The sequence below is a fragment of the Schistocerca americana genome, chromosome 2 (assembly GCF_021461395.2).
Source record: "Schistocerca americana isolate TAMUIC-IGC-003095 chromosome 2, iqSchAmer2.1, whole genome shotgun sequence".
Taxonomy (NCBI): domain Eukaryota; kingdom Metazoa; phylum Arthropoda; class Insecta; order Orthoptera; family Acrididae; genus Schistocerca; species Schistocerca americana.
The window spans coordinates 731951133-731977224 of record NC_060120.1 but is presented as its reverse complement, the minus strand read 5'-3'; the positions used below and the strand labels follow the sequence as shown (position 1 = coordinate 731977224).

Here is a 26092-nt window from a genome sequence, read left to right as displayed (position 1 = left end):
CCTACGAGTCGGAGCGTTCCACACTTGATGCTTTAAGAGGGTAGGTAGGTTAAAGGAATTAAAAATAGAGTTTGGATAGGCTGAAATGAAAGGTAGTGGTAATTAGAGATACGCAGCGGCAGGAAGAACGGATTTTTGGACAGGTCAGTACACGCTTTTCAACACAGATTCAAATAGATGTATTGCAGAACGAGGTCTCACAATAAATACAAAAATAGAAATGCAGCAAACTACCATAAACAAAATAGTGAATCCATAATTACACTATATACAAGTCGACACTAACTATGGTTGTAAAAGTTTGTGTGCTGACTAGCTCCACTCATGAAAAGATGGTAAGAACGTTTGATGCCATAAAAGGAATTATTTAGATCGTTAAACCAGATGAAAATTTAATACTAATGAGGACTGAAATGCGATAGTGAGAAAGGGAAGAGAAGGAAAAGTTGTAGCAGGACACGAAATGGGGGAGAGGAGTGTAACCTTCTGGCAGAGGTTCGAGTCCTCCCTCGGGCATGGGTGTGTGTGTTTGTCCTTAGGATAATTTAGGTTAGGTGGTGTTAAGCTTAGGGACTGATGACCTTAACAGTTAAATCGCATAAGATTTCATACACATTTGAGTACTTTTTTTTTTTTTTTTTTTTTTTTTGAGACTTCGAAACCAGACTGCACACTGTAAAACATTATAAACTACAGATTAAAACTGAATAAATTGCAGAACGGTAGGAGTTTTAGGACATGGGACCTGGTTAATTTGATAGAATCACTGTTGGGGAGTGTTTCAAGGAAGTATTAGGGAAAGACTGACTGAAACAGGTGAAAGCAATAGAGTAGAAGACTGATGTATAGGTTTCACAGATTATGCTGAGGGAATTGAATGAGGAAATGAATACAGGTCAAAGTAAAGTCTTTGGTGCGTACCCCATCACGGGGCTACTGGCCCACTGCAGACAGAGCACAGCTTTTCTTCGCTGCAGCACTAAGACGGGGCTTATTGCGTGCCCACAGCGCCAGCGGCCTTCTACCTCGGGGAACGATCCCCGGTACTCAGTGGGAGGGCTTGGGGCCATACCGGAGAGAATGGAACGGGAAAAACCCATGACTCTGTCTGGGACTGAATCCGGGATCTCCAGTTTCGGAGTGCAGTGCGCTACCCGCTAGCTAGTCATGATGGCCACCAAATAAATGTAATCTCAGTTAAAAACGTTACGTATATCTAGCAATGTACTACGAAAAATCAACGAAATACTTACATTTGCTTAAAGATATACAGTGACTTGAATACACGGACGGCAGACTATGGCCAAATTGATTAATAATTTTGTAGTTTAGAAAAGCTATAGAAAATGTGTGCAACCCTGTAAAGATTAAATTTAATAAACCAGTCTACATCTGTATACACGGCGCTCAGAAACAGCTTGAAAAGCTTGTGACAACGCTGCAGGGTAGGTTGTGCTGGGAAATAATTGTTAAAAAAAGAATTCGATACGCTGATTGTTGAAGTTAGCCAATCAAACAATTGTGTGGGCAAATTCAAGTGGCGGGCCAGAGACAGTGTCGCCTAACGTGTTGTGCGTTTGAATAAAAATTAAAAAGCCTGCAACCGTAACTTTTGAATTTAATTTATTTAATACAAAGGTACAGTCTCGTGTATACCAGAGATCTACTGACATCGGTTATTAAATATTGACTCCTGTTATACTGAGCATAAGATTGGACTCCTCCCAATTTACGTTGTTCGAAAGGTCAGAAGATGATGTAATGGAACACCGAAACTGCTTGCATAAATAAATTAAATGCAAAAGTGACGGCTGGAGATGTTTTAATTTTCATTTGATATAGAACAGCCAATATGCTTGTAATCATCCATTACAAGGAAGGACATACAAAGATTTGTTCTTCGTTTGGTTTCCTAGGAGCAGACAATAGAGTGATAGAAAAATTGAATACAAGACGTTAGTAGGAACCGAACCCGAACCGAACGATGTGCAGTCATGTGCGCTATCAAGCTGTATCTGCCGGGCTGTCTGAATTTGCGCGTGCAACGGTCTGATTGGCTAGCTTCAATGCTAAGAAACTCGAAAACTGCGCAACGTCTCTACATTTTCTTAACAGCTGTTTCTCGTTATAACCCATCCTGCAGCACCATTACAAACTTCTCAGACTGTTTCTGACTACCCTGTATAGAGCCTGTACGCCGAAAGCTATGCTGCGTCACCTGGTGGTGAGTACTTTGCACCAAAAAAGCAATTTTCTATCACATTTCTTTTATGTGTTGGGCGAGACAAAACCATGTGGCTCTATGATACGTAGCCTAGTCTCATTATTCCAAAGATCCCTACAGGAAATTCCTCTAATGGTCTCGTTGTCAACAGGAGGTTAATCTGAGGTTAATCCCTAATCTTCCTTCTTTCCTTTTGACGCAAAATAAATAAATGTGACTGCAGAATGATCAAATTCGTTCAAATGGCTCTGAGCACTATGGGACTTAACATCTGAGTCATCAGTCCCCTAGAACTTAGAACTACTGAAACCTAACCAACCTAACGACATCACACCCATCCATGCCCGAGGCAGGATTCGAACCTGCGACCGTAGCGGCTGCGTGGTTTCCGACTGAAGCGCCTAGAACCGCTCGACCACATCGGCCGGCGCAGAATGATCACATAGTCTTCTTCTATTACAGGGTTTTCTACATATACCACCACCGTTTTGCGAGTAGAACGTCGCCTTTCTCCCACTGATTGCCATTTAAATTCCTTTAGGTTGAAAACTTTCGTGTTTTTTATACCCATCCAAACGGTGAAACACAATTTGTCCCACTAGCGTCTTATATGCAAGTCATTTACAGATGCATTTAATGCTACTAATATTATATATTCCTCCCATTTCATACAACTTATTAATCATTCCTAAATAATTTTACGTATGAGTTACGTGTTTCGGATGTCGACTAGTAATCTTGTATTTATCCTCAATTTTTTTCGGCAGCGAGAAAATTTCTTTTGCAAGAAGTGACTTAACCAAGTACCGATTCCAGAGTCCGTAATTCCACCAAAGTGAGGTTTATGGGAAACAATTGGGACGTGTCCCAGTGTTCGGACCTGACGCTCACGTCATGCAACTGTTAGCACACGCAAGTCTAAAATCTTGATGGGTCACTGGAAAGGAAACAAATTTGGATGGGTTGCCCACCAGCGCGCTCTACAGACTGGCTCTGGACTAAATAAAGTATGAGGCGTACAAATACTCAATGAATTACTGACTGCTAAATGACAGTCTAAACATTTGCCTCTGCTGAGAGATGATCAGGAAGCTAACTATTATGATGATTCCCTGTATAGACGTTTACAAGAACTTAGACCTGAGCTGAGACAGCTTTGAGCATAGAGCTGCTAGGTGTCATGCTGTTCATGTATCTTGCCTGCTTTTTGGACCATTCACGGTAATATATCTTAAGCAAGGATTTTTGGAATCCCGGTTTCCGTTACTGAGTTTCTGAGACAATCTTTCACTTGAACGATTATTTCTTTGACTTATGTAACAGATTCAGGTCATAGTGCCTGACTAAAATGGTTTGTGCACACGCTAGCACAACATACAGCAAAAAGAACAGTAGAGAGGGCATTAGATATCCGTTTCTGCAACATTTTATTTAATAAGAGTAATTCCCAAGTCTTTACCGTCTGCTGATACTTTGGGGGAATTAGAGCACCATTAAATAATATCAAGTGAGATGCAAGAAAACGTGAAGAAAAAACGATTAAGTACAACTCAAATTAAGTTGTATGTTTCACTGCGAAGAAATGAAGTTCAGACGAAAACTTCGTATTACGGTTTGCTGTACACAAGAAAATTACAAGAAAATGTTAGAGCTATCTAATGAATTTCAGACTGATTAAAAAAATTCTTTTAAAAATAAGAAAAATATACTGAATGGAAATCATTCCAAGCAATGACGAGTAATCAGAAGACATACCGAAGAGTGACAGAAACTGATAAATGACAGAAAATCCTGCAAGGAAATGGTGTGGATTTTTTATACTAAAGAACAGTTCTTTGGTGGATATATTACCACAAATAACAGAGGTCACACGTCTCAGAATTGCTGAAAACAATAACAATCGTGCATGAAAAAAACAAATAGCAAATTCTTATTTTTTAGTACGAAAATAAAATAAAGCATACTACATTTTATCAAACAATAAAGAGGCAGGCTTCATGTAAAGAACGAATCCAACTTCTAAATTTCAAGTTGTTGTGGAATACGAAGATGCAGACTAAAAGTAGGAATGAAGACAATAGACAAGTAGTCTCTTAGGAAGGTCATGTGACAGTATTCAAGGACAAGGACATATAACAGTTAAATTAACCAATAAATGAAGCACCTGAGGAAATGTAGTTACGGCAGTGAGAACTCACAATGGAAAACTGACATCAACAAGAGCAGGAACAGAACAAAATAGAAACATGTATTGTGTAGTTACTGTACTGGCACACATCAAACAACGAGATAAATTTGAACAAACATTCAAACGTTTCTTTAAATAGCCGTATGTCACTATATGTGAATCAGAAACACACAATAACGACAGAAGCCATTCTGGAAGTTCAGAGTGACAATTATTGAACTGCATGAAATAAAATTGTCATAACTTCTGAACGGTTTACGTTAGGACGTGCAAACTGCACGGTTGGCCGCAAGGTATGATTGGGATCAGTATGTGCCATATGGCTTGGTTTAGCGACCAAGCCCACTTTCAATTGGATGGGTTCGTCAGTCAGCAAAACTGGCGCATTTGGGGGAAAGAGAATCCGCATTTGCGATCGAGAATTCTCTTCACCCTCAACGGGTGACTGTGGTGTGCAATGTCCTGAGACGGAGTAATCAGTGTGTTATTCCTTAATGGAATGGAGACTACCAAACGGTACGTGAAGGTTTTGGAAGATGATTTCATCCCCATTATCCAAGGTAACCCTGGTTTCCACAGGAGGCGGAGCTAGACCCCGTCGAAGCAGAAGAGCGTTTAATGTTCTGGAGGAGGACTTTGGGGACCGTATTCTGGTTCTGGGGTATCTAGAGGCCACTGGCTTGGGGATCGATTGGCCTCCATTTTCTGCGGATCTGAATACACTACTGGCCGTTAAAATAGTTACACCAAGAAGATATGCAGATGATAAACGGGTATTCATTGGACAAGTATATTGTACTAGAACTGACATGTGATTACATTTTCACGCAATTTGGTGCATAGAGCCTGAGAAATCAGTACGGAGAACAACTACCTCTGGCCTTGATACGCCTGGGCATTGAGTCAAACAGAGCTTGGATGGCGTGTACAGGTACAGCTGCCCATGCAGCTTCAACATGATACCACAGTTCATCAAGAATAGTGACTGGTGTATTGTGATGAGCCAGTTACTCGGCCACCATTGACCAGGCATTTTCAATTGGTGAGAGATCTGGAGAATGTGCTGGCCAGGGTAGCAGTCGAACATTTTCTGTATCCAGAAAGGCTCGTACAGGACCTCCAACAAACGGTCGTGCATTATCGTGCGGAAATGTAGGGTTTCTCAGGGATCGAATGAAGGGTAGACCCACGGGTCGTAACACATCTGAAATGTAACGTCCACTGTTCAAAGTTCCGTCAATGCGAACAAGAGGTGACCGAGACGGGTAACCAATGACACCTCATACCATCATGCCGGGTAATACGCCAGGATGGCGATGACGAATACACGCTTCCAATGTGCGTTCACCGCGATGTCACCAAACACGGATGCGACCAACATGATGCTGTAAACAGAACCTGGATTCATCCGAAAAAATGACGTTTTGCCATTCGTGCACCTAGGTCCGTCATTGAGTACACCACCGCAGACGCTCCTGTCTGTGATGCAGCCATGGTAACCGCAGCTATGGTCACCGAGCTGATAGTCTATGCTGCTGCAAAGGTCGTAGAACTGTTCGTGCAGATTGCTGTTGTCTTGCAAACGTCCCCATCTGTTGACTCAGGGATCGAAGCGTGGCTGCACGATCCGTTACAGCCATGTGGGTAAGATGCCTGTTACCTCGACTGCTAGTGATACGAGGCCGTTGGGATCCAGCACGGCGTTCCGTATTACCCTCCTGAACCCACCGATTCCATATTCTGCTAACAGTCATTAGTTCTCGACCAACGAGAGCAGCAATGTCGCGATACGATAAACCGCAATCGCGATAGGCTACGACCCTACCTTTATCAAATTCGGAAACGTGATGGTACGCATTTCTCCTCCTTACACGAGGAATCACAACAACGTTTTGCCGGCCGGAGCGGCCGAGCGGTTCTAGGTGCTACAGTCTGGAACCGCGCGACCGCTACGGTCGCAGGTTCGACACCTGCCTCGGGCATGGATGTGTGTGATGTCCTTAGGTTAGTTAGATTTAAGTAGTTCTAAGTTCTAGGGGACTGATGACCTCAGACGTTGAGTCCCATAGTGCTCAGAGCCACTTGAACAACAACGTTTCACCAGGCAACGCCGGTCAGTTGCTGTTTGTGTATTTGAAATCGGTTGGAATCTTTCCTCATGTCAGCACGTTGTAGGTGTCACCACCGGTGCCAACCTTGTGTGAATGCTCTGAAAAGCTAATCATTTGCATATCACAGCATCTTCTTCCTGTCGGTTAAATTACGCGTCCGTAACACGTCATCTTCGTGGTGTAGCAATTTTAATGGCCAGTAGTGTACATGCGACTCGTTTTTGTGGGGTTATATTAGAGCCAAGTGTGCAGCAATAACGCCAAAACTATTCCTCAACTGAAAACAGGGATTCAGGAGTTCGTCGACAGCATCGATATTCCGACTCCTCAGCGGGTCATGTAGAATTTCACTATTCCTCTGCTCCACATCATCGCCAATGATGGCAGTCACAACGAATATGTCATAACCTAAATCCGAATATCTGTAGTGGCGTTTAAATGTTGAATGACGTCTGTGGACGCCTTAGCTTGCGGGTGATATGTGTATATTTATTTTTTGTCATTTTTATTTGTAGTTCACTGTTGCTATTTGAGTTTACAGATTGTCATTTTGTCACTTAGAGATAGTCGAGCTGTGGACGCTAGGAAATGGATCGCCAAGTGGAGAAATCGTAACAGTTGTTTGAACTTAATAGAAGGGTGTCAGCAGCGGTGGCAGCCTGAAGCATTTGCGCCGTGTATGGGACAATGCTATTAAACAGACCACGAAAAGGAAATTGTTTTCTCGTCTTAAGTAGGGTCGTTTCGACATTACTGACTGTCCACATTCTGGATGACATTTGGGGTCTGATGGAGATCGTTTAAACCCATTAATCTACAATGGTCCACGTCAGTGTCCTCGAGAACTGGAAAATGTAGTGAACTGTGATCTTTCTACCATCATACAACATTTGCATGCGTGGAGAAGATTCAAAAATTGCGTGAATTTGTACTGCATACTCTAAGCGAAAATTAAGGAAATCAGCAGGTGTCCATATGTGCATCTCTTCTTGCTCGTCATCAATTCGATAGTGAACAACACTGAAATTCTTATCCTGAATTGTTATTGATGAAATGAAAATATACATTTATCTTAATATAACAAATAGAAGGAGTGGTTGAGCACAAACAAAGCAGCAACATCCAGTACAAAAACCTTTGTGCATGCACGAGAGATAATGCTATGCATTTGGTGGAACAGTGATGGTGTGGTGTACCACGAACTGCTTCCCTGAGATGTAACCATCTCTGCTGACATTTATTTTCAACAACTGAGACGCAATCCAAGAACAATGATCAGGAAGACGCTACTCCACCACGATAACGCCCACCCGCCTTCTGCTAGACTTACAAAAAAGGGTAAAAAAGCACTATGAAGGATCTGGGTTGGGAAGTCATTCCACATAACATTACTTACCTGATTTTGCGTCCTCAGATTATTACACCTTCTGCCCTCTCCCGAACAATCGTCAAGGAAATTCCTTTCTGGGCGAAAATGCCTTCCAACAGATACATCGAAAAAGATCAACAACAAATGATCCATTATCTCAAGGGCTTCTCAGTCACACTGAATTCAACGTCAATAATTTTGCTTTGAAGTACCATGCCTGCCGACCAGTATCTTCGGAAGATTGACGAAAACGATGACAACGAAATTCGCATATCTAACATGGTCAAAAATGGGAAAAACTGGAGATGGCCAGATGAAGATTATTCAATCAAATATAATCGAAGTAAAATAGTGCAGAATTTGAATCCACCTATGAAAATAAATGAGCGTCCTATTCCTACATTCGTGTTCGATTCAAAACTTTGAATGTATTCTATCTGAATAGGTGTAGGTAGATGTAGTAATAAGCAGACCTTATTTTTCTTGAAGAATTCATTGTTTGTTCATACATTTAAGATCACACTGATGTTAGACACTTAAGTACAATTTATTTTTGCTCAAATTTTATTTCTTCATTCCAATTTATCTTTGAAAAATTTAGTCTTTGAAAAGGAAGAAACCCCAAGTTTCGACAAAATAAAATGTTTTTCATCGATAGTTGCTGTATTCTGCATAAGTAACCCTATTCAGTCACGTTATGCCAACTCACCCCCAGGGTATGCCAATTGCAAGCTTTTAAGAAATGTTGTTTTGGGGTGACCTAAACACTTATTTTGTAATCAAAAACTTAAGCTGTGTGCTGCAGTCACCAGTATCTCTTCACTTAACAAAAAATCAAAAGCCAAGATCTTCGCCAAGTAGCCCAATTATCCTCTAAAAATGTTTGTAGAATGACATCACTTCTTTAAACTGCAATAACCTGCTGTAATTATTGTTCCTTACAAGAGTAGATGCAGGCAAGGTATCAACTTCCTCTGTGTAATGTGCAAACTATTCGCTAAGCTTTTCACAAAATAGTACAGAAATGAGTACAAACGCTGGTTGGCTTAGAATTCATAGCTTTAAGTTCAACACCAACAGCTGTTATCAAAAACAGGCGTTGATTCAACCTACATGTGGATGGAAGATTGTTTATGTCAATGATACAGTTTGTTTTAGACGCCTACACCCTACATAGAATTCAAGGTACAGCTACATAAAACATGTCATGTCAGCAGAATTGTTTTCAGTTGCCCTCTGGAAGCTATCCAAGGTATTGAACTATGAAATTGAAGAAAGAATATTGATTAATCGAACATTTCTCCAACACTTCTGATTTCCAAGTGACATTATGCTCTTTGCTTATTGTGCAGATGATCTGCATCTATTAGTAGAAAAACTATATAGGTCAAGTTTGGAATTAGGCCTGATTTGCATAATGAATAAATTAGAAGAATGCTACTAATTTACAATAGTCATAGAACAGTTGATGGTTATCTGTGTACAGGGTAATTAAAGACATTGACTGAATGGATAGCAAAGTAAATAATCGAGTAATAGCTTGTAGTAATCTAAATACAATGTTTGAAACAATGCTCCTGATTTGTTTCATACTGTAATTTAAAAGACAGTATGTAATTTCATTTTGCAATCACAGCAGTGAGGTTTGAACTTTCCCTGTAGAGATAACTGAAGAAACGAAATTCTTTCAGTGAGTAATAGATACATCCACATTGAGAAATTCTAAAAGAAAGAAGAGAGGATAGAAATGTAACAGGAACATATTAGAATGGAAGACATAATTATGATGTCAGTGAAAATTAAATAGAAGTGTGCAGGTCATATAGACAGACAAATATATGTAATATTAACAAAATAAATTTTTTTCTGTATTCCAATAGTTAGTAAGGTTCCACATTTATGTATATGATACTAGAAAACATGGTGAATCAACATGGATCTATGCAGCCAAAAAGTGTAATGGTTTGAAAGTCTAGAATACGCTTTTCCTACCAATGGATATCGAATGAATTATGATGATGATCATGTTGGACTTAGCATATGCACATACCTACAAATTTTGTTCCTATATTTTGAAACTGAAGTACTGGAGATGGCATGGATTAAGTATTCAGTAGGGGTTACATAGCTTCCTCACTGGCATGTATTTGACTTACATTCGAATTATATTCACATATATGATTGTTATTTAAACGTAAATTTCATTTAAAGTTCTATGCTGTAGTTAGAAAAGTCATTATCATTTAGCAAAACATCAGTTACCTATTCGACCTACAAACAGCCAAAGTTTTTTTTTAAGTTGATGGCTACTTTTAGATTACTTGGACCCAGTTTCAAACTATGCAGGCAGATGAATCAGTGTTTTCTGAATTAGCATTTAATACAGCATGCTGGAAACATATTATTAGTCATCTGTAAGGATGTAAGAAGCATAATATGTGCATCTACCTCTGAGTTCAAGTTAATATTGCTGTAATTGATATTGTAATTAATATTGTAGTACAAAGAATACGTTTTCTGGCACAAATCAACTATTTTGATGTGAGCAAAAGGGGAAAAGTAATAAATGAAATGTCAGTTACCTGTGTCAAATTTATTTAATTAAATACTGCCCTTTGGTTACCCATAAAAACCATGGATCACATTGCAAGTGTATCATTAGTGCCAGAATCTCTGTAGGAATATTATAACTGATAACATTATACTTCAAAACTGACACATTGTAAAACATATGATTTTCGCTATTTATCTTTCATAAATTTTACAAAATTCTGCACAGAATAGGTATCGACAGAAAACCAAATTCAGACTGTTTCTCTTAATAAAGGCCATTTTTCTGAAACAGATTACACTGAAACAAGAGAAGAGCAATACAGGTACAATTTATATGTTTAATTTTAACAAACGACAGGAAAAACAAAAAACAATATCACATAATTTTATAATAGAAAAATTTAGTTTAAATGGTTTGCCCCATAATGCCTTAGATTATGACCATTTAGTTTATTGAATTTTATAAGCCAGAGTGCTAACACCTTTCATATTTTAAACAGCTAAATTCTTCTACTTGAAGAAACATGTGCAACAACACAAGTAATTTGCTTTTCTAAAACAACTTGGAATGATTACATTATAAATACCAAACCAATGATGAATATTTTTATTTTTGAAACAATGTACAATTAGGAAATATTTTTAGAATTGTGTTGTTGTGGTCTTCAGTTCTAAAACTGGTTTGATGCATCTCTCCATGCTACTCTATCCTGTAAAAGATTCTACATCTCCCAGTACCTACTGCAACCTGCACCCTTCTGAATCTGCTTAGTGTATTCATCACTTGGTCTCCTCTACAATTTTTACCCTCCACACTGCCCTCCAATATTAAATTGGTGATCCCTTGACGCCTCAGAAGATGTCCTACCAACCGATCCCTTCTTCTTGTCAAATTGTGCCACAAACTCACTTCTTCCCAATTCTATTCAGTACCTCCTCATTAGTTATGTGATCTAATCTTCAGCATTCTTCTGTAGCACCACATTTCGAAAACTTGTATTCTCTTCTTGTCCAAACTATTTATCGTCCACGTTTCACTTCCATACATGGCTATGCTCCATACATATACTTTCAGGAAAGGCTTCCTGACGCTTAAATATATACTCGATGTTAACAAATTTCTCTTCTTCAGAAACGCTTTTCTTACCATTGCCAGTTTACATTTTATATCGTCTCTACTTCGACCATAATCAGTTACATAGTCAGTTACAAAAGGTGTATTATGTATCAAAATTAACTTGAATTTTTAGTTATTTTCTAAAATACTGTTTTCAAATTTGCCTCATCGAATTCTCATATACAGATGGCAACTTCACAAAAGTTACCTTTATTAAAATGGTATTCCATTTGCACCTCTAATCTTTGCTTTATGTAGAGGAACAACACTTTCTCGAACTTCAAAAAGAAAAGTAATATAAGAAGGAAGTTTACATTTGGACAACAAGTAAAAGAAAGCTAAGTTGCAAAAATTTGGTTGTATTACCTAAAGAGAGTTATAAATGATACTATTTTATTTATTTTTCAAAACATGAAGGAATTTCCAAAAAACTGAGTATTATCTACTTATAACACTTTCTGAGGATATTTCATTCAAAGTATACAGTAAGTATATTAAAGCAATATTAAAAAACTCCCTTAAATCATATTGAATAGAATGGCATAAAAATATTTTCCATCTCGAATTTTGAGACATAAAATACCACTGGGATGTTTGTATTCAATCAAAATTTGGCAGGAAACCAGCAAAAACCAGATGAATGAAATAGCACTCTAGTAACATTCAGGTAACAATGGGTTTAAAACTAAGCATAAGAGCTATGTGTACAAGTACAAAATATGTACAAGAAGTCATGATAATTTTATTGAACATACCACAAATAATGTGAACCAAAATTTATTTATTTATCTTAAAGAAATTCAGTGAATGATAAATTTAAACAATGAATTTTTAAGGAAGTTTTTTAAGGAAGTTTCTACAGCAGCTGGTCTAAAACTACTTTTAGTCATTTGCCATTGAGTTTGTTACCATTTTCTCAATTATTAGTTATAGTTTTTTTAATGTGACAATCTGAGATGTATAATGTAGGGAAAGGCTCGCATAACATAGTAAGAATGGCTGTAATGGGAATGCTAATCTCACAGAATGACACATATATGGGTGAAAGCTGGTAAAGTGGCCACCCTAAGGAAACTGTGGCTTCTGATCCCAGTTCTTTGGCTGGCACATGAAATACTTCTATATAAACTGTAGCTATTCTGCAACTGAAAGAACTCCACTATTATTCAGCTCTCCAAAACGACCACTTTGTGCAGCTGGTGGGGAAAAGTTGTCAAAGACTGATAGCAACAAAAATAAGGCTCAGATGACTAGCAAGAAATTGTCACATGAAAAAGATAGAATTGTATACAATGAAGTATATTTAAATTTGAAAAATATTGCCATATAATAATCATCTACAACATTATGCAGAATTTTCATTGATTCTTCAGTTTCCAACTTGCTTCATAATGCTTGTCAAAAGGAAAGGTTAAATTAGGTTCAAGAGTCAGGTATTAATACAATATTTACACATAAACATGTTCTCATCCTCTTCACAACCAACACATTGATCATTATCCCACAGTTTGCAGTTGGATCATTTAATATAGCATTCATTGTCATTGATATGGAAAGTTTCACTGCAATACAAATGTACAATGTCCTTGTGTTCTTCACTTTATTCTCCAAAAAGTTGCTTCTTGTTATTTACTGGATCCTTTCCTTGTGTCATTGTTTTATTATTATTCAGTTCAACAGGTTTGGATGTACTAAACAGTTTTTTCAGTTTCTACTGGTTTTCTTACTCTGCTATTTACCTGCTCATCTATCTTCAACTTACCTACTAACAGGTTACTGGTATATAGGCTCAACATTATTACTGTTGCCTTCCCATTTCTATAGCTTTAGCTTTGGCTTTCTTTCCTTCTTATTGTTGTTGGCCTAATTTAAGTTTTGATTAAGGTATGATATGTATTCGACTTGCTGCTAGTAATCTCAGCTGTGTTCCCATTGTATTTACAAAAGTTATTACTAGGTTATACACAGCTTCATTCTCTGATATCTTTTTTCTTTACTGTATCTAACATTATTGTTGTAGTGATTTTCTTATGTAATATAGTGGAATCTTAACAGACTGCTGTAAAAACAATGTATAGCTTTTTGGCAAAATGTAATATACTAATGCTGTAATATACTCATTTTGTGAAATACTACTGTCCTATCATCAACTCGGTTGTCTTGAAATAAGGTAAACACATTACAAAACATGTGTTTGATTAGTTTGCCTTGTTAGGTAAATGGCCACTAGGACTGACTGAATGTCATTATGCTAAATGAAGTTTGTATAGATAATTACATAACCATAGCAATTTACAAATGGAGTGTTTCAAAAGCTAAAATATAATGTTTTACCAGCATTGTAGCAGTTAACTGTCATTATATATACAATTATATATTTCATACATGCAAATAAATTTTTTACTTTCGTTACAAAAGACATCTAGAAAATACACAAATGCCTGCAACTGTCAACAGTAAACTCACTCTCTGAACAGTTTTAAATGTTCACCACTAGGCTGCTGCAACAGAATGAAAGGGAGCTGCCACCATATTTATCCTGGCCAATACAACCATTTGTACTCTTCATCCATATTCTTTTTATTCCTCTAGCAGCTTTCTAAACATTGCTGGTGGGTTTTGAAAATACAGATATAATCATTTGTTGAAAGTGTGCCTTCGCATTATACATCGGTTTAAATGAGTCTTTTTCTTAATTTCAGTGCATAGTTTTTTAAACTGTTTATTGATTAATTTATTAACACATTTCATTGAATGACTTCCATTTTTTTAATACTTGACTTATTTGTAGTCCTATTGTGATTACTACAAGGAGCTGTGCGCAAATGAGTAGTTCTGCAAATTGTTGGACTGAAACATTGGCTTACCACAATGAAAAATGCTCTTATCACAGTACAAGAAAGGTGAGTATGTGCTGGGCACATTTAGAAACGGAAAAGCGGGGAACGAGCTTTTCGACCTATTTGGCAGCTTCAAAGACTTTGGAATCAAAACACCTGGACATATTCTTACTTTTTTACTTGTTGGTATTAGTACCAATATCATGTAATATAATGCATTGTGTAAAGTAGAGTAACATAATATGTGATATGTCTTGGAACATGACACATTCCATCAAGTCATCCACCATGCAATTAGTCATCTTGTGCAATATAACACAACACCTCACTAATATTAGGTTGCATGCATACCCACTCTGGGATACTTAGTATTATACAGGGTGTATCAAAAAAAATCATGTGATTTAAAAAAATCACTACTATAATGTTATTTTAGGTATGTGCGTGAACAGCATACTGTTGGAAACAGCAAATACTCGAGTTTTCCTTGGTTTGCGCTAGATAGCTGCAGTGGGCGCCCACTTCAGTTCTATTAAAAATGGTGTCAGGACAACAGAAAGCGTTTTGTGTTTTATGTTCTGCGCAGTGCGGATCAGTAATGACTGTTCAGCGTCACTTTCGTACTAGGTACGGTGTGGATCCTCCTACTGCATGGAGCATTGGAGGAAGACATGAAAAACTCCGAGAAACAGGTTGGTTGTGTAAAGGCAAATCGCTGGGCCGTCCCGGAGTGTCTGACACAGACGTCAAATGCATCAGCCGTAGTTTCACAAGGAGTCCACAGAAATTCGTTCACTCTGCAGCTCGACAGCTCAACATGCCCTCGATGTCCATCTGGCATGAGTGGCTTTGATGTTTACACATGAAACCACACAAAATTCAGCTGCTGCATCCATTTAAATGGAAAGGTGAACCGCCATAATGTGAAAATATCGAGCCGGAACAATCCTATGAAGTTTTACATCATGAGAGGGACTCACAAAAATTTTTTGTGTTTATTGCAGTTTCACGGGAGAACGTGTATGGTCCATTTTTCTTTGCCGAGAACACTGTTACAGAAAGCACATATCTCGATATGCTTGAGAATTTTCTTTTCCCAAAGTTGTAAACCGTTTCGAACGACTTAAATTACCAACAGAATGGGGCACTGCCACAATGTCATCTGTAAGTGCGGGAATTTTTAAATCAAGTGATTCCTGAACGATGGATAGGTCTCAGTTCATCGGACTTGACTGTATGCGATTATTTCTTGCGGGGGCTTATAAAATTTATAAATGACTGTTTATGTGCCTCCGTTAACAACAACAATGAATGAACTGTGACATCACAACTCGAGACAAGCTCGCTGCAGTGTGGGAACAGTTTGAATATTGCAATGATATATGCCATGCGTCTCAAGGGGGCGTATCGAACACCTTTGGAAAGGTATGAAAGAAACTTTTTGAGTTTGCAGTTCTTCAGAGAACCAAATCCGTTGTATATGTTCATTAGTTTCAGAAATATAGACGTGCCAAATAGGATGATTATTTTTGATACAGCATGTAGATGTACCTCCACTCCCAGATGCTTCCTATAGTAGATGCATCCCACTCTCTAGAAGCACATAAATTTGTGTCTCTTTGTTCTTACATCCCTCACTACACATGTAATGGGGAGTGTGTTTGAAACTGTCCCCTCATAGAAAAAAATCAACCCTTTCCCCCAACCGGTAATCAAAAAATTACTGTAGCGTTTCTCCAGGAACAAGTTCACCTGTAGAAATTTTACCTGCCATCCCCCGCCCCTCCCCCACGCTGCCAAGAAAAACTTTTTTTACCTATAACATGTGCGCTCTTCAGTCATATCTGATATTATATATTGTTTACTATGGGTGGAAAATGTTCTGGATTTTGGGTACAGGACCAGGGAGTTTAGCCTATAGATTGCAATAAGAAGGTATGTCAATACCTTACGGTTTAGGTAGCTCACTGCACTGTGGAAGTAGTGTTAGCTCGTAAACAGTCGCGACTATACCAGTATGTTTCTGAAACAGTCAAGATAGCAAATAATTATTTATTTAAAAATGATGACGGGTTTTGACCTTTATGCTGACAGATGTATGGCACCATTTTTCTGAAGTCAGCAGTGTGCAGAACAGTCCCGTGATGCCAAGGTCATTTACTGGACAGTCGTTTAAGCTGTAAACGACCTTGGCATCACACAAGTGGCCATCTTCAGAGCTACGGCACCATTTGGCTGTGGTCGGCGATGCACAGGACAGTTGCGTGATGCCGTCTTCACTTATTGCACGGTCGTTTGAGCACTAAACGACCATGCAATCACGCAACTGTTCCGTGCACCACCGACTTCAGACATGAATTGCCGTGGATCTCAAGTTGGCGAGCATAAAAGCTGAAATCGGTCGTCATTTTCAAATGAATGATTATTTGGGATCTTCACTGTTTCATTATGTCATAACTTGGAATAGGTTGCTGTTTTATCTCCAACCATGCTATCTAAAATTATATATTGATTTAAATGTCTTTCCTGCTGCCGGATATGTCGAAAAGCTAGTGCCCTTCTTTTACATCCCTAACTCTGACCAGGAAGTATTCCCCATTTTTGCTATTATAGGAGCGTTTTTCATTCTGGTTCCCAACACTTACTCTACCATATTATTGTAAGCAGATCACTATAGTTTGGCAACCGATGTAGGTTTTTCTTTTTAATCGGCCGACAGTTGATTCATTATAGGTTTTTCTGTTGTCTTTCGAATCATACTGCTTACATTGTGGAAACACATAAAAAACTGCGGTTCGGAAACAAGATGAGTGCCGCCACATTTGGGAAGTGCAGTGGGGTTACAGCAGTTATATCAGAATGTCGATAGAGTCCACACAGGCTCCTTGGCTTTTCTGATTGAATTACCTGCACGCTAATTAGTTTCTGTGCGGCGCATTTTGTTTTCCGTAAGCAGCCTGAGACTGGGGGAGAACTCCGTGATGTGGTTGTAGCAGCATTCGCATTCCCCTCTGAGAACGACGGCCGTGGGGAGGTTGCAGGGCGCGACATAGGGGCCGATTCCGGATTATCCACATCCGTCAAAGTTAGCAAAAGGGAGTCCAGGCATTGTTTCAGATGCGGCAGTACAGCTCATTTGGTATGCTCATGTGATGAGCCTCGTGCTCCAATACATGACGCCGGGTTGGCACGCGAACCCGGGTTCGAACCTTTAGGCCTTGGTGTACTCCCATGGTCACCCCCGCATCATCCTCTTTGCCTTACGTTTGTTCTCGGCTAGGTGGCGAGCTCGTTAGCTCTCTCTTGGATTCTGGTAGTTCCTTGTCATTATTGAGTTTTGAGTGGTTTTTGGAATTTGGGCATGTTACTAGACTTCGTTCGGTCCTGTCTCCGGTGCAGAGATGTGAGGTGGCCAATGGCCAGGTGTTACCTTTGCAGGGTTTGGTCCAGGGGAGTGTGTAAGTTGCCGAGTTTTCCTGGCCTGTACCTTTAGCCTCGGTTAAGGGACTGTCTGTTAAGGGGCTCCGGAACGCCCTATACTTGCAATGTTAAAATAACGCTTGTAAATTACATCTTTCCTCACAAAGTATTTGAGGTAGGAAGTTGAACTATTTACAGATTATTTATTGGAATATGGGCTACAACTTAACACAGGGATTTTACAAAATTTTAGTTCAGTTATTAAAGATGATTTTTTTTCAATTGTAATGAAAATTCACAACATTTTTTGGAATTTTTTATTTATATATTCAAAAATATACAGTTTTTTGGAAAAAGGCTGTGTTAAATTATGCAGAAGGTACTGTGTAACATTTACTGAAAGTTTGAAACAAATATGTTTGGAAGATCCTTAGAAAACATGTAATTAGTATGAGAAAATAAAAGTTTTGGGAATCGAGCGACAAAGATTGGATTAACTTTTTAGTGCATTCCAGGTCCATAGGATGGATTATCTTCATCCTCTGCAAACTCCTCCTCCAGCTTCCTCTTGTTCCTCCTCCTGTTTACTCTTGCTTGTATTTCTAGACTCTTTACAGCTCTGTCTGCAGCCCGAAGGCGTTCCTTGTCTAAAGCAAGCATCGCTCGTATCATGTTAGAACCTATCTTCATTCCCATATTTCTAAATACCTTGCACCTTACAATGTTGCCATCATTGAAAGTCGCAACAGCATCATACACACCAAAGTGAAGTGTTTCTATTCCAACAAATATAGTCTTGGCGATTCTCGACCATATAACACTATTTACACTTTCATTGGGGTTTTGAGTTTTTCCGTGAATACACTTTTTCAACAGTTCAGGTGCTGCTAAGTCTCTGAAAATAGGTTTTATCACCTCCATTATTGCATGAGGCAGACTATGCTTATGAGTGTACACTTCACCAGTTAACAATCCTTTGTTGTATTTACACCAACTCTCTTCTTCTTTGGGGCACAGTGGGTCACGCCCATGTAGAACACATTTCAAAAAAAATTTAAAAATAGTTGTAGTCTTCGGGATTGAATAAATTATATATCTATTAAAAGGTAATAGTCGGCAGATTCAGAAAACGCAAAAAAGTAAAAATTGAACTTTTCATGATTTTGAGCCTTTCTGGAGCCCCTTAATCTAATATTGGGGTATGATTTCATTTATAAGACCGGGCTCATCTTGGAGTATTCCAGGCACACCTTGTCCTTTACGTTCTCTCCTGGTGAGAAGTTTGGCCTTTGTGAGTGCGCTAAACCTGGTGTATGGCGAACTGTCGGGACCTTTGGCGTACAGGTTGCAGCTAATGAATTTGATCTGGCCGATCTCTTGCCCAATCAGGTGTCTCAGTTACGCGATTTGTTGCACTGTTTTTCTCCACTGGGTGTCGCCAGTGTTCTTGAACATCATATCCATTGTCCGATGACACCCTCGCTAGGCAACCTCCATACCGCCTGTCATCCCAGAATGTTAAGGTACTCAGCACTAAGATATCTCAGATGCTGGAACAAGGAGTCATCAGACCTTCTACTTCTGCTTATGCTTCTCCAATTTTTCTAGTACCTAAGGATCAGGGGCGGGATTTCAGACCTGTCGTTGACTACCGGCGTTTGAATGCCAAGGTTGTACTGGAATCAGTATCTTTGCTGGATATGCATAATCCTTTTACTTGTTTTGCTGGCGATAATTGGCTTACTGTTCTTGATTTGAATCAGGCCTATTATCAAATTCCGCTGGCTGGATGATGTAAACATGTCACTGCCTTTTGTACGGATTAGAACTTGTTCGAGTTTAACAGAGTCCCCTTTGGGTTAGCTACCAGAGAGGCGGTGCTTACTCGTTTATTGGATAATATTCTTGGAGACTTGAAGTTAGTATATGTTTATAATTATATGGACGACTTGGATATCTATAGTCGTTCGTTTGAGGATCACTTGGAGCATATGCGGAAAGTTGAGGTTACAGCGAGCTGGTCTAACTGTTAAACCTAGTAAAATTACGCTAGCTAGGCCGGAGGTATCTTTCTTAGGCCATATAGTCTCGGGTCAGAGTATTCACATTGACCAAGAGCGGATGAAAGCCCTGTGGGCATTGCCTTCTCCTGCTGATAAGCGGGGAATCGCTAGATTTATGGCATGGCAAATTACTTTAGGCGTTTTGTGCCCAATTTTGCTCAGTTGCCGGCAACCTTAAATCAGTTAAGCCGTAAAGGCGTGCGTTTCGAATGGGGACCTGCCCAGGAGGCTGCCTTTGAACAAATTACGACAGCAATAGCCAACCCGCTGGTTCTTGGGGTACCCGATTTTAGCAAAAGGTTTATCTTGCAGACTGATGCTACAATTGCCGGTATTTCAGTGATTCTCCTCCAGGAATTTTTAGGGGCAGAGACAACCATTAGCTTACGCGTCTCGGCGGTTAACAGATGCCGAGCTTAAGTACTCTGTCTATGAATGCGAGGCCTTGGCCGTTTTGTTTGGATTAGAGAAGTATCGGTTCTACCTTGAGCATCTGGTTTTCCAATTGGAAACCGACAAGCAAGCGTTGAGCTGGGTACTGGAGAGGCCGCGCAAGACTGGCCGTATTGCCAGGTTGGCAGTACGTGTTTCGACTTTTCAGTTCGAAGTTAAACATGTTAAAGGTTCTGAAAATGTCTTGGCGGATGTTCTCAGCCGGATGTTTGCCGAAGACGTGTCTAGTCAGGAAAGCAAGACCAAGTAGATGGCGACAGTCTTAATTGTGTGGTGTTAGGTGAAATTCCCCTTTTGTTTGAAGACATTGCGTACCATCAGGACCAGGACCCTGTGTGGGCTGGTATTAAGCAACGTGTGTTGGCAGGAGAGCTCTCGGAAGAAAATGAGATTAAGAGGGATATTCTTTGCAGGAAGGTGGGCAATGCTAAGCAGTCTAAGATCTAGAATAAGATTTTCACTCTGCAGCGGAGTGTGCGCTGATATGAAACTTCCTGGCAGATTAAAACTGTGTCCCCGACCGAGACTCGAACTCGGGAGCTTTGCCTTTCGCGGGCAAGTGCTCTCCATCTGAGCTACCGAAGCACGACTCACGACCGGTCCTCACAGCTTTACTTCTGCCAGCATCTCGTCTCCTACCTTCCAAATTTTACAGAAGCTCTCCTGCGAACCTGTTAGAGCACTTGCCCGCGAATGGCAAAGGTCCCGAGTTCGAGTCTCGGTCGGGGACACAGTTTTAATCTGCCAGGAAGTTTCAGTCTAAGATCTGTTTGCATCCAGTCTTCCGTTATTTTCATCATTCATTGGTGGGTGGCCATTTAGGGACTTATAAGACGCTCCAAAATATCAAGGAGCATTTAACTTGGCCCCCTTTGGACCAGGATGTTAGGCAAATGATAGCTCAATGTCGCTTGTGTAACGCAGCCTAACCCAACAATGCCCTTCAACAAGGCTGGTTGAGTTCTGAACGAGAGTCCTCTCCCATGCACAAGCTCTATATTGATTGTTTAGGGCTTTTATCTCGGACTAAACGGGGTCATCGATAAATACTCTTTATGATTGATACATTTTCTAGGTTTACTTGGATCCTTCCCAGTCATATCGTTACCGCTACCACCACGGTTAATCACTTGGCTAGTGTCTTTAGTGTTTTCGGGCCACGTGAGCAGCTGGTTAGTGATAACGCTCCTGCCTTTCTTTCGCCCCCCTTTAAGACCTTGTGCTTTCAGAATGGTGTTACGCATCTCACCACCACCCTGTATTATCCCCAGGGGCCCTTTGCGGAAAGGGGTTAATCTGAATCTTAAATCCACTTTGATTATTTTTATCAGAAAACACCAAGCAAACGGGACTCCAGTCTTCCCTGGCTCAGTTTTGCCTTTAATACCGCCAGTCATGAAGCCTCGCGAGTTACGCCTGCATCCTTGATCTCTTCCTACCCATTTAATTCCCCTCTTTCCTACTCGTGGGAAATTCAGGATCTAATTCCACCTGACGTTAATCCGATGGTCATCAAGGAAAACTGGAACCGGGCCAGGCATAATATACTCAGAGCTCATAATAAGCAAGCCGAGCGTTATAGTCGTAATCGGGAAACCCTTAAGGGTAGGCTGGGGAACCAAGTATATGTCCGGAATTTCCAAATGAGGCAGGTGCGCGGCGGTAACCTTAGTAAATTTACTCCTCGTTTTCTGAAGCCTTGCACTATTAGGCGTGTATTAGGCCCGGTAAATCTCTTGGTTAAAGAGAACAGCTCAGGCAAGCAATATCAGGCTCACCTTAGTCAAGTTAAGTTCAAGTAGCTCGGGGTTTGAATTAACCTATTCCTGGGTTAAGTTTAAGGGGGGGAGGTTGAGCAGTGCTCACTCCGAATTATGTGTTTCCTTGAACTTGGTTGTCTATCTGTGTTTGGTTTCCCGCCATTGTTGCGGTTATGCCGTGGTTCTTCCTCCTTCTACATGTGACACAAGCGATGTATATCGATATTTGCACCGTGAACCATCATTGTCTTATGCATATACACTCCTGGAAATTGAAATAAGAACACCGTGAATTCATTGCCCCAGGAAGGGGAAACTTTATTGACACATTCCTGGGGTCAGATACATCACATGATCACACTGACAGAACCACAGGCACATAGACACAGGCAATAGAGCATGCACAATGTCGTCACTAGTACAGTGTATATCCACCTTTCGCAGCAATGCAGGCTGCTATTCTCCCATGGAGACGATCGTAGAGATGCTGGATGTAGTCCTGTGGAACGGCTTGCCATGCCATTTCCACCTGGCGCCTCAGTTGGACCAGCGTTCGTGCTGGACGTGCAGACCGCGTGAGACGACGCTTCATCCAGTCCCAAACATGCTCAATGGGGGACAGATCCGGAGATCTTGCTGGCCAGGGTAGTTGACTTACACCTTCTAGAGCACGTTGGGTGACACGGGATACATGCGGACGTGCATTGTCCTGTTGGAACAGCAAGTTCCCTTGCCGGTCTAGGAATGGTAGAACGATGGGGTCGATGACGGTTTGGATGTACCGTGCACTATTCAGTGTCCCCTCGACGATCACCAGTGGTGTACGGCCAGTGTAGGAGATCGCTCCCCACACCATGATGCCGGGTGTTGGCCCTGTGTGCCTCGGTCGTATGCAGTCCTGATTGTGGCGCTCACCTGCACGGCGCCAAACACGCATACGACCATCATTGGCACCAAGCCAGAAGCGACTCTCATCGCTGAAGACGACACGTCTCCATTCGTCCCTCCATTCACGCCTGTCGCGACACCACTGGAGGCGGACTGCACGATGTTGGGGCGTGAGCGGAAGACGGCCTAACGGTGTGCGGGACCGTAGCCCAGCTTCATGGAGACGGTTGCGAATGGTCCTCGCTGATATCCCAGGAGCAACAGTGTCCCTAATTTGCTGGGAAGTGGCGGTGCGGTCCCCTACGGCACTGCGTAGGATCCTACGGTCTTGGCGTGCATCCGTGCGTCGCTGCGGTCCGGTCCCAGGTCGACGGGCACGTGCACCTTCCGCCGACCACTGGCGACAACATCGATGTAGTGTGGAGACCTCACGCCCCACGTGTTGAGCAATTCGGCGGTACGTCCACCCGGCCTCCCGCATGCCCACTATACGCCCTCGCTCAAAGTCCGTCAACTGCACATACGGTTCACGTCCACGCTGTCGCGGCATGCTACCAGTGTTAAAGACTGCGATGGAGATCCGTATGCCACGGCAAACTGGCTGGCACTGACGGCGGCGGTGCACAAATGCTGCGCAGCTAGCGCCATTCGACGGCCAACACCGCGGTTCCTGGTGTGTCCGCTGTGCCGTGCGTGTGATCATTGCTTGTACAGCCCTCTCGCGGTGTCCGGAGCAAGTATGGTGGGTCTGACACACCGGTGTCAATGTGTTCTTTTTTCCATTTCCAGGAGTGTAGTTTCCGGCTAGGGGGTGTGCGGGAGTCGGACGGTTGGTGCGGACCAGGGAGGATATCTCCGTGCGGCACACTCAGCTGGGTCCGGTGGCGGTCCCTACGAAGTGTCGGAGCATGTCTGGAGCTGTCCGATCGCTACAAGCTTCGTGGCTCACCGACCCAGGACGTCAAAGTTGGTTGGTGTCTTAAGTACCCAAGCCACGTCTATTCATGTTGTGTCGTTCGATCCGGTGGTTCTCTGTTAGGGAGCTTTTCCTGTGAGCAACACCGAATGTTTGCAGTGGTGAAATCGAGCCGCCGTGATGTGGAATGAATTATATTGCTTCATTACAATTCAAGTGCACCAGCGGAATTTTCTGCCTTGTGGCCGTTAGTGTTCCTGTTACCTGCCCTGGCCACTAACGTAATTTCAGGCGGTGTCCTTTCCTCACCTGTTGTCACTGTCCAACACGGTGTGTAGTTTTGACTGCTTAATACATATTTCATTGTGGATAATCACGTCCGTAACAGTTTGGTCTTTATCATGTACCGATTGGCGGCTAGCAACTTGTTTGGTCGGTCGGTCCGTGACTATCTCTTGGTTGGGTTACCGATAGAGTAAGTGTAGTTGGGCCCACCACCTATCTCACCTAAGTGAACGTTAATGTTTCGAGGGCACCCCCTCTCCCCCCCCCCCTCCCCTGTCCCCCGCCCCTCCCCAGGAGGCGTGTGAGTGCTGTTGTCTATATTGTCCTTTTCATGGGTGTTTAATAGTGTTTTGGTAATATATTATAGCCAATGCTTAAAAGGAAAACAGATTTTTATTTTGTTTTATGTAAATCAAGGGCCTTCAGCCCGTATAAGTAAGTTTGTATTCTGGCAAGGGGATGTTTTGCTGAAAGTTACTGTTGTTGTGCTATCTTTTCATTTAGTGCGCTGTCAGCCACTTAAAACTTATAGGTTTAAGGTATTTTGTATTTTTGGAAAATCAATTGTGGGCCTTCAGCCGCTTAAACCCTTATTCTTAAATTTAGTTATTGTCGTTCCGTTGCCTTTTCATTTAGCATGCTTTCGGCCACTTAAAACTTAAGGGTTTAAGTTACTTTTGAATTTTTGTAAAATCAACTGTAGGCCTTCAGTCGCTTAAAGCTTTATTCTTAAAATTTCCCCTTAAGAGAAAACATTGCGGCCTTCTGCCTTAAAAGATAATGGCAATATATTTTAAAATTTTGAAACTTAATTGTGGCCTTCAGCCATTGGTATTGCATTTTGTTTATGTTTGTTCTATCCACTTTTGTCTTGAGGCTTTCTGCCTAGCTGTGATATATACATATATATTTTAATTATTTTATTAGCAATTTTAACTGCTTGTCTTCAGTCACTTGAAATTTATATTGTTGATTTTTAAGATTTCTTGTTTGGAGGCCTTCAGCCATGAAAGAATTGGATTTTGAAACTCGTAGTGTGTAAAGGTGCCGTTTTGGTTTAAATGTGTTATTAAATTACGTAAGTTACAATTATGAAGTGAAACTGATCGCCACCTTATTTGACCCTTTCCATAATCCTAATCACCTTTTCTGCCCTGCGGGTTTAGCGGGCGTTTCAATTAGCGTTCTGAAGATCCCAACACCAGTATGCTGTTTCGGAACCATTCTAACGCCATAGTTTAAACTATACCTTTCAAAGTACTCTAACATCGATCAGCACTTACACAACTTAATCAAAATGGAAACCAACCTTCTCCTAACAACATAACATCGTTCAGAAAATTAATCATGAGCAATGAAGCGCTGACCATCAACACACGTTTCACATCCAGAGAAATGACGTAGTTAATATCGAGATCTGGATACAATCTCGGCTAATTCAATGTGAAAATGTTGTCCTATGGAGGCAGTGCTGTTGTTGCCAGTAAGCTACGCAAAGTACTCACGCAAATCGCGGCCTCTGGCTTGATGCGCCGCACACAGCAGCAGCAGCAGCAGCAGCGGCGGCAGTGCGTAGCACACGCGTCGGCACATCGCGTGTGTCTGAGCGGCAGCAACTGGCAAGAGCCCAGAGCCGGTCTCCAGCCGTTCCCGCAGTTAACGCCGCAACGACGCCGATTTCGCAACGCTGTACTTATCCTTCAACAGTCCGTTGCAACTATTAATAAACTGCGATGGCCTTCAGTTTTGTTTTTCATTTTCCAACAAACTTGAATCTCAAGGCCTCCTCGAGCTGAATTCGTGCAATCATCATGCTATTATTTAGGTCCTATGCTATTCGTTACACGCTAAGTTATAAGCAGTAGCCTCCGTTGTCACTTTTATTGCTCACCAGCGTGTCTGATA

At 41.1% G+C, this 26092-nt stretch overlaps 1 protein-coding gene across 2 annotated transcripts in view; it reads right to left on the bottom strand.

Annotated features, from left to right (window-relative positions):
- LOC124595044 (protein takeout-like) overlaps positions 1-25851 on the bottom strand; it is a 79750-nt gene extending 53899 nt beyond the window's left edge. The window contains exon 1 of one of the 2 annotated variants that reach the window (XM_047133607.1): positions 25693-25851. In XM_047133607.1, coding sequence (XP_046989563.1) covers positions 25693-25780 — 88 coding nt within the window. In that variant the 5' untranslated portion in view covers positions 25781-25851. The remainder of the gene's footprint in view (positions 1-25692) is intronic. The other variant, XM_047133606.1, reaches the window with a different exon arrangement.
- Positions 25852-26092: the final 241 nt, after the last annotated feature.